This window comes from Cryptomeria japonica, unplaced genomic scaffold (assembly GCF_030272615.1).
Source record: "Cryptomeria japonica unplaced genomic scaffold, Sugi_1.0 HiC_scaffold_14, whole genome shotgun sequence".
NCBI classification, from domain to species: domain Eukaryota; kingdom Viridiplantae; phylum Streptophyta; class Pinopsida; order Cupressales; family Cupressaceae; genus Cryptomeria; species Cryptomeria japonica.
Window position 1 is genome coordinate 1,375,414 of NW_026728836.1, and position 13,883 is coordinate 1,389,296.

Sequence of the window (13,883 nt, forward strand, 5' to 3'; positions counted from 1 at the left end):
ACAATAATATGTTGGGTGAAGCCACAAGTAATTAATGTGTTTTTGTCTTCAATAAAGAGAACACACCAAAAGCCTTCATGTACACAACTTTATAACAATCAAAGGACTTCCTTATTAAATTCAAAAGTAGTACAAGTAATCCACTAGTAGAAAAAATAACCAATGAAAATTTGTCTAAAAAGATAACTACTAATTTCTGTTTAAATTTTAACATTGTAATATTTTAAATAAGGATAATTACTTCATAGAAAAAAAATAACTCGCCTTTTATAGATGTATCCCTTTATAGTGTCAGGTCCTTCATCTATGGAAACACAATTTTTATCTTAATTTAGCATAATAATTAAACTATATACAACAATATGTTGGGTGAAACCACCAATAATATGTTTTTGTCTTCAATAAGGAGAGTGCACCAAAAAGCCTTCTTTCGCAAAAAAAAGTCTAGTACACATATCTGTAACAATCAAAAGATTTCATTATTAAATTTAAAAGTAGTACAAATAATCGACAAGTAACAAACAAAATAACCAATGAGAATTTTTCTAAAAATATAACTATTAATTTATATTTAAATTTTAATATTGCAATATTTTAAATAAGGATAATTGCTCCATAGAAAAAAATTATAACTCACCTTTTATAGATGTATCCTTTTTATAGTGTCGGGTCCTTCATCCATGGAAACATAATTTTTATATGGATTTAGCATAACAATTAAACTATATACAATAATATGCTTGATGAAGCCACCATTATTTTTGTTTTTGTCTTCAATAAGGAGAATACACCAAAAAGCCTTCCTTAGCAAAATTATAGTCCTATACACATATTTATAACAATCAAAGGATTTCATTATTAAATTTAAAAGTTGTACAAATAATCCACAAGTAATAGACAAAATAACCAATGAGAATTTGTCTAAAAAGCTAACTATTAATTTCTATTTAAATTTTAACATTATAATATTTTAAATAAGGATAATTACTTCATAGAATAAAAATATAACTCACCTTTTATAGATGTGCCCCTTTATAGTACCAGGTCCTCCGTCTATAAAAGAACAATTTTTATCTTGATTTAGCATAACAGTCAAACTATATACAATAATATGTTGGGTGAAGCCACCAATAATGTGTTTTTGCCTTCAATAAGGAGAATACACCAAAAAGCCTGCCTTAGCAAAAGTAAATTCTTGTACACATATTTATAACAATAAAAGGAAATTACATTATTAAATTTAAAAGCGGTACAAATAATCCACAAGTAATAGACAAAATAACCAATGAGAATTTGTCTAAAAAGCTAAGTACTAATTTCTATTTAAATTCAAACTTTGTAATATTTTAAATAAGGACAATTACTTCAAAGAAAAAAAAATAACTCACCTTTTATAGATGTATCCTTTTATAGTGTCAAGTCCTTCATCCAAGGAAACACAATTTTAAGGATTGCATCAACTTTACTGAAATATTTCCTTCTCCAACTCATTTTTATCAAGATCAATGACACTATTCCTCCAAATGCTACTCCATATGACAATCCTAATGCTATTCCATACAAAGGATATTTAGTGTTTTTCTTTTCTTTGTTAATTGAAACTTTAGGAGGACGAGGAATATATTGTGGCCAAGAACAATTTTTGGGTAGGGGACACCCCCATAAATTAGAATTTTCTGAATAAGAGGATTCTCCAAATGTACTCATCTGTGTTCCTTGGGGTATACTTCCTGAAAGGTGGTTGTTTGATAAATTTAGGAAACCTAAAGAGCTAAGAGATGTAAACTCCATAGGGATTTTTCCAGAAAATTTATTTCTTGAAAGGTCTAATGACTCTAGCTGGCCCATTTCTCCCAAACTACTTGGAATGGTCCCATTCAAATTGTTCATTGAAAGGTTCACAAACCTTAACCCCTTTAAATTCCCAAAATCAAAAGGAATTCCTCCATCCAATTCATTGTTTGATAGATCTATGGCTGTGAGAGTGGAAAGAATATATGTGTAGTGCTCTTCTCTACCCTTTGAAGTCATATCCAATCCATCCCGATATATTTGCCCATAATAAAAATTGGACAATACAATACCATCTTGGTCTTCTATTGCCATTTCTTGCAATGATACAATTGTGTGTGGAATTAAACCTGAGAAATGATTGGAAGAAAGGAGCAAGATTTGAAGGTATATTAGTTGGCCTATGGCTGAAGGAATATTCCCTGTAAAATTGTTTTTCTTCATCACCAATACTCTTAGAACAGAAAAATTTCCAATTGTTGGTGGCATTTCACCTCCAAAAATGTTGTTCCCAATATCAAGAACTTGTAAAAATGAACAATTTGATATTGAAGGTGGAAAAGATCCATTCAGGATATTACCATGAACAACTAATGAGCTTAATTGCCTTAGTCTACTAAATTCATATGGTAAGCTTCCCTTCAAACTGTTGTTTCCCAAATTTAAGACAATGAGAGAAGAGCAATTGGACAAGCTTGCAGGGATCATTCCACTTATTTTGTTGTTTGCAAGATTTAAAAGCTGGAGTTGAAATAATTTGCCCAGGCTATAAGGAATATTGCCACTAAAGAAATTGTTTGCAAGATTTAATATTTGGAGTTGAGATAATTTGCCCAGGCTTGAAGGAATCTTGCCACTAAATAAATTGTCATTAAGCAACAATATTGAAATACTGGAAGGCCATATTGATGGGATGCATCCACTCAGTCCATTTCTTGACACATCTAACTCTGAAAGTTGTGTGCATATTGAAAGATTTGAGGATAGGCTTCCTTCTAGTTGATTTCCTGATAGATTTAAATGATACAACTGAGGGCTGGTTTCCCATAGCCAAGAGGGAATTACACCCACAAGACTAGCATTTGTTAATTCCAACCTTTCAAGTGAGAATTGTGTTGAGATCCAAGGTGGAAATTCACCATCAATTATACATGACATTAAAGACAACTTAGATAATTGAAAGGATGGAATCCAGATTGTGCTAATATTTAGCACACAATCAGATAAAGACAAAGAACTTAACCTTGTAAGCTTGTGAAAGAAATTTTCTGAAATCAACTGGTGGTGATTTAGTGACAGGCCTAATACAACTAAAGAAGGTGGAAGTGAGGAAGAAGAGATGGTTTCATTGAAACGATTGCTAACACCATCCAACACCTGGAGTAAAGAAAGATTGCCTAAGGAATCTGGAATGTTCCCCCTCAGTTCATTGTTAGAAAGATACAAGTTTCTCAACAAAGAGAGACTTCCAAGAGAAGCAGGTATGCTTCCACTAAGCTGGTTGTAAGAAAGGTCAAGTTCAGTTAAAGAAGAAAGGCTTCCAAGAGAAGTAGGTATGCTTCCACTAAGTTGGTTGTTAAAAAGGTCAAGTTCAGTTAAAGAAGAAAGATTGCCAAGGCAGGAGGGTATTCCATTGAAGTTATTATATGAGAGATCAAGATATGTAAGACGGGTGAGAGAACAAACGAAAGGGGGAATCATCCCAGTAAAGCTATTTCCAGATAAATCTAAATAGCGAATATAAGAGAGATTTCTCAAACAGGGAGGAATGACAGTACCTGATGTAAGAGAGAATACGTCAACTATAGTGAGTGATGTGAGAAAACGAAGTTGGCACAGGCTCTCAGATATCACGCCTTCAGCAAAGAGATAGCTTATGTCAAGAGAGACAACGTGGTTGGTGTGATTGTCACAGGAGATGCCTGTCCAGTTGGTGCAACAGTCTGTTCCATTCACCCACGAAGTCAGATTGACCCGTGATGAAGTCAGTGAAATATTGAGGGCATCTTTGAAACGAAGGAGAGCCTGGGATTCATGGGAAAGACAGCTGGTCGAGAGTAATGGATGGGAAAAAGAAGAGCGTGGAGAGAGGAAAAGGAAGACAAGCAAAAGAGACATGAAAACTAAAAACAGCTTGTGTGAAGGGATGGCCATTCTATTTGGGATGCAGGAAAACGCAGATTGTGGTTTGTTATTGTTTGCGTGGGAAAGGCTCTTCTTATACTTCCTGCCGCTCAACGGGTCAATGATTTAGCAATTAACCAAACGTCTTTAATAAGTTTGTGTCATTACCTTGCACTTGCACTTGCACTTTCTGCAAATTTAAAATAATTTTAAACTTCACGACTTTCGGCTGTTTCGGAGAAAAGCGTTTTCTCGAGAAGCAGAAAAGCGGTCATGATTAATTCTAATTCACGTAACCGTTAGTTTGATGCCTACAAATTAACATATGGAAACTTCAAGAATGTGATCTTTAGAGGTGATTAAAATATGGAAACTTCAAGAATGTGATCTTTAGAGGTGATTAAAATATGGAAACTTCAAGAATGTGATCTTCAGTAACCATATCTTTTATATAAAGAAACTTCTTATATTTCTCATTAAGCTCACTACATATTAATTAATAATAAGATTTACATATTTTTAATAAATAGATAAAAAAAATAGGTTGTAAATCCAACTAGTGATATAAAATAGATTTTAAGTTTTTAACATACATTTTCTAAATATTTGGTTAGAGTATATGCAATTTAGAATTCATTAAATATAATTTTTTTAAATTTGTAAAGGTTTATATTTGAAGATCATAATAATATATTGTTATTATTTACTTATATTGAAGATGTTTCTTTTATGAAAGCAAGCAACTTTACTTTGAGTGAACAATGACACAAAACTTAGAAAGAGGATGTAATGCATCACCATCTAACATATGGATTTTATTTTCAATCACTATTTGTTTTTTTAATTTGCTAGATTTTTCATAAAGATGAGTACAAATATGATCAACATGAGGAAAATAACAATAAGATTCTGCCTTTATTTTGCTTGTCACATGCAACTTTGATATAAGTAGTAAAGTAAGTACAAAACACATTTGTATTGGCACATTTTTTAAAAAACCACTAATTAACACTCACAAATATACTCAGCAAACCCCTCTTTTCACTTCAATAGCTAACTTAACCAAGTAACTAAACATCCACAACAAACAAAACTCTAAACACTTTTCCTATCTAATTATTTTCACGAAACCATGACAAATTTTTATTTATGATTAATATTTAATTATATATTATACATTATTTTTTTATCAAAATAGTCTACAGAATAGATGCATCTTTATGTAAAAGATGAACTTGTCCTTTAATTTTTTTCTGTTGATAATGGAATGGTGCACCCATTTTCCTACCTAATGCGAAACACGGAAGTGGTGTACCATAGCGTTGCGGACAATATTATGCATATGAGCTGTAGAAGTAACTTAAAAATTGACTACAACAACCAACATTAAAATTGACTGGACATGTCCTCGCTTTGAATTTAATAGACTCCTGAAAGTAACCTTACTATCTCTTCCAGGCGAGTTTTCATCTTAGAGGGACGAAATCAGGGTGAAATTCTGCTTACTTAAGCAGATTAGGAAGGGAATAAAGCACATATTATTCTATTGTCTCGTCCACCTTGTAGACACAAATGGGCAAGTTCCTAGCTTACTAAAAACAAATAGTTTAATATTAGATGTTAATTTTACTTCATAGAAATATGAAAAACAGATATTTACTTTTGGGTTTGGATGACCTCTAAATTATAATGGATTGTTTGATCATTAAAAAAAATTAGGTCTAATAGAATGTAATATTATACATGATTGTAAAAAGATTAAATTGAGTTGCTTCAAAGAAACACCATCCAAAGACTAGTCAAACCACAAGTGTCAAACCACAAACAATTTCATCTTATCTCATGTAATACATATCGACGTTTTAGGTGTCCATACGTCAATTATCAACCCTCTATCATGGTGTTCATTATAGGGGCTCAAATGAGTAGACAATGTATGGCATATGCTCATTTCAGAGACCTTACTCACTTCAAATAACTTATAGTAATGAAAGAGTTGTAGTTCGATTAGTAAGAATAATATTATGTTCATCATACCATCCACCAAGATTCAAATCCCTCAAAAGTGAGATTTAACCAAGCTTGATCCTAGAAGATCTTTAGCCCCTACTTGTGGTAGCTTAGGCAAATGACAACTTTTTCTTTAGACGCATACTTCAATATATAAATGCAGGGGTATTGATATCTAAGTAATCTAGTTGTTGAACCACTAAGAAAAAACTCTTAATAGATTCATTTCATGTTTTTACTTAGTACATTAAGCCAATATTTTGAGATATATCAAACTTGATATAAATTGTAGAAAATGGTAAAGGTAATTTTGCTAATAGCTTATTGTTATATGATAAAGGGGATAGGGTGTTTAGAGAGAGAGGAAGTCATGCAGTTCTACGAGTCTTTCAAAATCAAGAATAACATTTGAAAAAGGGGATCAACTAAGAAGGATTTGTTCAAGGATAAGAAGAGTGAGGTTATGTATTGCTCCTTAGACTATTTTGGTTTCAAACTATCTTGATGCAACTTTACTCCTTTAATTCATTACTTTTTAGCCTTCATTTTCCTTATCTCGACTCCTTTCTTGATTGTTATTTTAATTCAACCATAGATTTATTTGTTCCATACTACTCTTTGATGTTTGTTTGGGATTTTCATTATTTTACCTTTCACATTTCATTAAAAAATGCATAAAACCTTTAAATAGTAATTAATGCAGACACAGAGGAAGGTTTTAGAGATAGGACTATCAAACCATGTAGCCTAGATTTACACACGACAAAAATATCTTAACACCATGAAATATCATCGATTCACATAGTAGAATGATTATAGAATTTTTATTTTCTTTCTAAGTATAAATTACAGATTGGCCACAAGCCACCACAAGCTAATTGCAAGCTTACATGAAAAATATGGAATTCAGGATAAGACTCTTGTTACTAACTCACTAACTTGTTGACTCCTAACTTGCTTAGTGACTACTATCTCTCTAGCTTCCTGACTACTTTCTCTTATATGGAATAGATGTTTAGATATTCATTCTAAGCCTTAGCAATTATTTGTGTCAATTAAAAGGTGCCCCAACACTTGATGCTTCATGAAATGTGTAGGTTGACTTAATCTTGTAGGTTGACTTAATCTTGATGATGAAGCTCAAAGAACTAATAAATTAGGCTAGGGTCCCATTTGGAAGTTTCATTGGTCACTATCTATTGTGTGATATGTTAGATTTTATGTTGGAAGGTACAAAAAGGTTTTGCATGTGTCACTTGATAAACTATATGATATTTTATTTGTACTATGATCTTTTTTTAGTGATATATTTCTAAAAATTGACCCAAATGCCTTGATACTTAAATATGTTGTTCAAATGGTGTCATATATGTTTGGTTTTTTGTTCCAAGCCAAATGATTGTAACACAATAGATCACATTAAAGTTTTTTGGGATGCACCTGCATCAAACACCCAAGGTTATTTGATAAGTGAGTCATTCACTTTACCAATTGTGGATAAAATCCAAGGCATTCCATCTCTACTTGTGAAACCCATGATGAGTCTTCTACTAGTATTCCTCTCTCCTTCACTAGGTATTCCATGTACCATCAATTTTTGGTATTATGCTCAACTTTGTTGTCCAACATCTATTCTATCTACTCTTGTTGGTATTGTGGTAGTTGCTCCTTGAAACAAACTTCTATATTGCCTCTTCTTAAATGTCTCTCATCATACTAATGAATATCTACAATGTTTAATATGGGTGATATATCAATTACATTTGGTAACTTAACTTCATGCATGTTACTTGAGTCAAAAAATTTAAAAATTCTTCATGGACCAAACTTCTTTATCTTGAGTTTGTTGTATATGCCTAGTAGGAATCTCTCCTTCTTGAGATATATCTTAAATTCATCACCAAGTAGGAACTCTTTGTGTCTCCTTCTCTCATGTACTTAACCTTTGCATTTGTTATTCATTGTCTATAAGTGTTTCCCAACTTCAATATGAATTGTAATTTTTCATTTAGTTTCTAAATTCCTCTACTGAACTACACTCCTTTTTCCTTCTATATTGGTAAATTTGAGTTTAGCAACTCTTGTGGGGTGCACCCCAATCAAAATCTCAAATGGTTTTCTCCTTGTACTCATGTTTATTGAGTTATTGTATGCAAAATTTTCTTGTGTTAGGATCATGTCCCAATTTTCTATCTTGTCTCCTACCAGACATCTCAACAAGTTGCTCAAACATTAATATACTACCTTCGTTTGTCCATTAGTTTGTGGGTGAAATCTAGAACTAAACTTTATATATTTCTTCTTCTTTTTCATAATATCCTCCATAAATATTTTTAAAATGGTGTTTCAACCTTACAATTATATAGGGTTACTATTTATAGTAAGTTTCCATTTGAGTGCAAATTGATCCTATTGGTAAACAAATTTTTCAATGTGATTGATTCTCCAAAACTGACATTATTTTCCGAAAGAGAAGTGACAATCATTCCAATATTTGGAGAGATTATTATGAAATAGCATGATTCCTCTATTTTTGAGAGGAGCAACTCTCTCGTATGATGGTGTTTTTATGGGTTTTGTGTGCTTTTAACTTGAAAGTATTAAAGGAGACAAGACAAAACTAAAGGAAGATGAATAACAAAATCCTTACTGGCAAACATTCAAATATTGAATATGATTTCACAACTGATAATAATTGCAAAGGTATTTTCATGATAAAGTATGTTTTTTTATGCAATGACAATGAAAGAAGCATGAAATATCTCAACATATGAAGAGATGAGTAACTCCAACACATTCAAATCAAGATACCAAATCTTAAATATACTTAATAAGATCAATTTCATGGATTACAAGAAATTCAATAGATGTGATTTTTTCACGTAGACAAAAGATATCGCCAACTTGACATACAAAAAATTAGTAATAATAACTTGAAAATTAATCTAGAACATTTGAGCTAAAGAAATTCTTTATTGTTTCCATGGAATTATGCAAACTCAAGAACCCTTCTATACAAAGTGTAAACACAAAAGCCGTCAATGTATCTCTCTAAGAATTTTTGCAAAATTTCTCCTCTATAAAAGTCCCCTTTACATTTTAATTAGCATTGTATTTATATGCTAGCTCTTTGATAACTAACTTGTAATCACTTTTTGTAACTACCTAAGTAATCACTTTTCATAACTACCTAAGTAATTATTTCTCACAACTACCTTAGTAATTACTACTCATAACTATCTAAGTAATCGGTTTTTATAACTACTTGTTGGGAACAAGTTAGGATTTACCTAACTTTTCTATAAATTGGGTCAAAATTATAACTCTTAATTACAATAAGTGACATTAGTCAGTTTTACAAAATGATAATTTAAAATTTGTAACTAAAGAAGAGCGTATTATTGGTTTTTTTGCGATGAGCATTGTGTCTCTTCCTAATCCATGAGTCATGCATTCAAAATCAAGGTCTATCAATGAACAACCTATCCTTAATGGATCCTCACCTTGACAAAAATTTGAATCTCCATGCTCTGTTAAGTTTGATCACTAAATTTAACTCTTTTATCGCAAATATAGGAAATCTTCTCACTTAGGGTTAGGATTATAGGATCTAGGCAGTGTCCCATTACTTTTCTCACAAATTTAGTTTCTCCTAGTACTCCATCGACACCTCCAATTGCACTTACTATCTCATTCACTCAGTGCAAGTTACCTTCAATGATCTCATCTTCAAACATCCTCATTGTCTAAAATTTATACTTTAGATTATGCATCTGGACTTGCTTGATCTTTAGATCTCCTTCATAAATCTTGCTTAACTTATCCCAAATTTCCTCTATATATTTGTAACCCATGACCTTCAATAACTCTAAGTCACTCAAACTACTAACAATTGCATTTCTTTCCTTGGCATTATTCTCATGCTCATTGATCTCATCCGAAGTAGATGGACTAGTATAACTACTATTAATAATATCCCATATTTTGGGTGATGGAGAATTCAAATAATATTCCATATGTGCTTTCCAAAAGGAATAATTTGTGCCATCAAACTTTGGTACTTTGTAACTATCCTCCTATAAGATTTACTTAGAAGAACCTTGCTCTAATACCAATTGTTTAACACACCACAAGACTAAGAAGGGGGGTGAAATATTCTTATCAAAGTCCTTTTAAATTTCTTTAGTAATAAATACTTATCAATTATCATTAACCAACTAAACATCAATGAAAGATGAAACAATAAACAACAAACACTAAACACATGAACACCAAAATTTTACATGGGAAATTCAATGTGGGAAAACCCGTAGTGATAATCACACTCACAATATAAGTGATTGAATACAATGTTTTAGGCACAAGGCCAAGGAAGCTCACTACTCTTGATTTGGACTTGTAGGATAAGGCACACAAGCTTAGGGAAAGATATAGTGGACATACATTATTGAGATTCATGATCCTAAAGCAAGATATAGATCTACCAAGCTACCAAAAGGACTCAATACTTTTTGAAAAACATTGAGAAAAGATGAATTGAATCTAAGTAGGATCTCCTTATCATAAATACATCACAAGTTGATATATTCACACTTTTTCCTTCAACACATGTACTTCTACATCACCCTCAACCAATCCACACCTCAATTCACACACTTGCACATCTATATAGATCAACTTATTCATCGACACATCAAATGCATCGGTCACAGACAATCATAAATTACACAACGTCAACTACAATGAAGTATTTCACTAAATGTGGTCCACTCTAGGAGATAAAGGGGACCGCAATACATCACAACATGTCTTCCTAAGTTAATTCCAACAAACTACACACACCAACACATCCTTCAAAGTCAACATCAAATGTAACATGTAGATAAACAATAAAGCACACTAGCCAATCATCCCAAAACAATTTTCTAGTGCAAATAACTTAATATGTACCTTCACATGCCCCAATAAAACCCATAACAACACGTTAACTCAACCTCCAATCAATATCCAGACCAAAAGAGTATGATCCAAATAAGATAAACCAACTGAGTTGCCTAGAGACCAATACAATAGATAGCACCAAACAATAAAACAACATAACTTTAGTTGCAGAGAAAACCAACACTTGAATTTTTAACTATAGCATTCCATGAGCAATAAGAACATGCCCTCCAAGCCAAAAAACTTGAACTAACACTGCAGAGTGATGCAGAGCACTCTTTGGACTAGTCTTAATAAATAACCTCACTATTAACAAACTACAACAATCAACTTCAACATTCAAAGGACTAAGGACCTAAAAATATAATACTGCAACATCCACAAAAAATAGGCATTAAATCCAAAACTGCAATTCATCATCTTCAAAAGCAGAGGAATGCAAAGAATTCTCCCATTAGGACTTTAAATACTCTTTCTTGTGTATTTCAACTTCATTTATTGTCACCTTTTAGAAACACCACATACTCACTGAATATTACAACTAGACATCATAACAACATTTGAACTCTCATTTTCAGATCATACAATACCAATTAATAATTAGATCAACGTTAATGACCACAATTGTACTAAGAACACAACTAAGCAACTACAACTGCCTCTTTACCTATGTCATTAATACACACAAGTGTGACATTAATGACAACACCATGCAAATTGTAAATTGTAGACACCTATAATACTCCTTTAATTAAATAAATATTTATTATTTATTTATTTTATATTTTATAATGTCTTGGAGGCCCCTGCTTATCATCTCTCACAAAGACAAGGTTGCGAGGTGCCCCTTAAGTTGTTGCGCTTTTGAGTTTAAGGAGACTCCAAGTGTGGGACTGATTTTTCTACCATTGGACATTGACCTTATGAATAGCCCATTTTTGGTGTGTCTTCTTTTGTGATAAGATCAATGGAAATTTGGGCTTTGAAGATTGTAGGCCATACTCTTGTTATCATTAATCACACAACAACCATTATGTCTTCTTTTTTGCAATGTTTTCTTGCCACAATGATCATCAAAGAATTAGATTTGGTCACATTCAATACCGAAAAAACAAATTTATACTTGGACAGGCATTAAGCAAAAAAAACTTCCCCAAAAATGTGTCTCTAAGACTTTTTATTGCATTTGTGGTACTTTCCATCACATCTCTGAGACATCTTGTCGCGTATGTGGCACATCTTGTTGTGTTTTCGATATCTATTGTCATGTCTATTTTTATGCAAAAATACATATTTGGACATTATTATTGTGTGTTTAGATCTTAAAAACATATTTGTGACATATATCATCGCATCCCTAGTATCTTTCTACGTATTTGATTAAAGAGATTGACAGAGTTTCCCAACTAATTCATTAGGATTCCTAGTCAGTCAACCATTAGGTCACCATTTCTACCTTTTCATTTTTAGTGCTTTCAAACCCCCATTCATCCAAAACACCAACCTTGCGAGAAGTTAAAAGTTATATTCTTGTCCTCACTATCTTGCATCAAACTTTGATATCACCAAGTGGTCTCTTCTTTAGATCTATCATCTTCAAGTAGGACACCATTATAGTCTCTTGAGTTAGGATACCTTACCTTGGAATTTGTCATGTTACGAGAAGTCATATCTTGCTTGAGTTATCGATTCATGGATATCTATCATAATCCTAATTCTATCATCATTTGGAATTTCATTTTAGGACCTTTACAAGGAAAACTCCTGACTTTTGGTCATTATCATATATTTGCCCCATCATTACCCCTTGGTCATCTTTCCATTCCCTCAAGTCAAACTTCGATCTTATATGATTGAAACTAGTGCCCAAAGACTCAAAAGAGAATCCTAGGAAGCTTAAAGATCTCAAGACATGGATACTTATGCTTATGATGAATAAGAGTTTTACAACACTAGGAATTTCAAAATCTATAGTAGTGAGCAAGATTCAGATGATGAGTCCAACTCAAAATTCAACAATTTGCTTGAGACAATCTTACGCAAGGATCCACAATTGTATTTCTTAATGATTTCTCAAGATGGTGTCAAGTTACCTCCTGATTTTGATGTGTCTCGACTTTTGGAGGTCAACCAAGATAGTGTCAATGCTAGTTAAAATAGACATAGAGATACCCAAGTGTTTGAATCACCTTCATGCCTTTTGCAAAAAACTAGACATCCATATCCAAATGCGTATTTGATGAACTCATGAGCAATATCATACTAGTGACCTTCATAGTTGAAGAACTACCAATACACATATTAATGACCAACACTAAGATCGACATCATGATACAAACCAAGGTCAGGTTTGTGTTCGTACTTTCACTAAACAACCTCATGTTTCATTAAAGGAGAATCAACATGATCATATCCAAGGTTAATGTCTCGTGGTCATGGTCCCACTAGACAACCTGATGTTTTATTTGATGATCAAAACCAAGGTCATGTTTCTAATACCCATCATAATCACATTCATGATTCTCACACTCATTCAAGGTTCTTTAATCAATACCAAGGTCATATTCTAGGTGGTTAATATAAAAATTGCATTCCTCCTCCATCACCTCCAAAAGACCCATATAGTTACATTCCTCCACCCAGTACCCAATATCCTAGTTATGTACCTCCTCTTGCTAGTCATTACAACACCTTCATTACACCTCCCAATGATATTTGCAACAACAAGTGAAGGAATTACAACAATAAATGGATAGTATGCATACTCTTCTTAAGAACTACATGCTTCAAAATATTTTTCCTTATCCCTTTGATAGGAATATACCCATACCACCCTTTCACTCTAATTTTGATGTGCCTAAATTTAACAAGTACAAGGGAAAGGGTGATCCTAAGAAACATATTAGAGAATTATTCAGTGCTTGTATATAGGTTTCTCATGAATATTCCTACCTAATTCACCTCTTCCCTCATAGTCTAGGGGGACAAGCTATGGAGTGATTTTCACGATTACCTCC

At 32.5% G+C, this 13,883-nt stretch overlaps 1 protein-coding gene across 2 annotated transcripts; it reads right to left on the reverse strand.

Moving 5' to 3' along the window:
- Window positions 1–247: 247 nt before the first annotated feature.
- LOC131068154 (leucine-rich repeat receptor-like serine/threonine-protein kinase BAM1) lies at window positions 248–3,966 on the reverse strand. 2 transcript variants are annotated; one of them, XR_009359568.1, is made up of 4 exons: window positions 1,389–2,270; window positions 1,014–1,053; window positions 638–821; window positions 248–457 (listed from the first exon to the last, which is right to left on the reverse strand). XR_009359568.1 is itself a non-coding variant. In XM_059214876.1 (4 exons), the coding sequence occupies exons 1-3, from the start codon at window positions 3,943–3,945 to the stop codon at window positions 641–643; spliced, it is 597 nt and encodes a 198-aa protein (XP_059070859.1). In that variant the 5' UTR covers window positions 3,946–3,966; the 3' UTR covers window positions 248–457; window positions 638–640. The 2 variants fall into 2 exon arrangements, 1 of the variants encoding a protein (XP_059070859.1); XM_059214876.1 differs by lacking the exon at window positions 1,389–2,270 and adding an exon at window positions 3,570–3,966.
- Window positions 3,967–13,883: the final 9,917 nt, after the last annotated feature.

Bases quoted from the DNA above. Each gene is read 5' to 3' on its own strand.
- LOC131068154 (XM_059214876.1), bottom strand. From the start codon at position 3,945: ATGGCCATCCCTTCACACAAGCTGTTTTTAGTTTTCATGTCTCTTTTG. The intron at 1,054-3,569 runs GTACTGTCATTC...GTTCTTTTATAG, and splicing joins CGTATTCTCTCTTACATCAG to ACGGAGGACCTGGTACTATA. The intron at 822-1,013 runs GTGAGTTATATT...ATATGTGTATAG, and splicing joins AAGGGGCACATCTATAAAAG to GACTATAATTTTGCTAAGGA.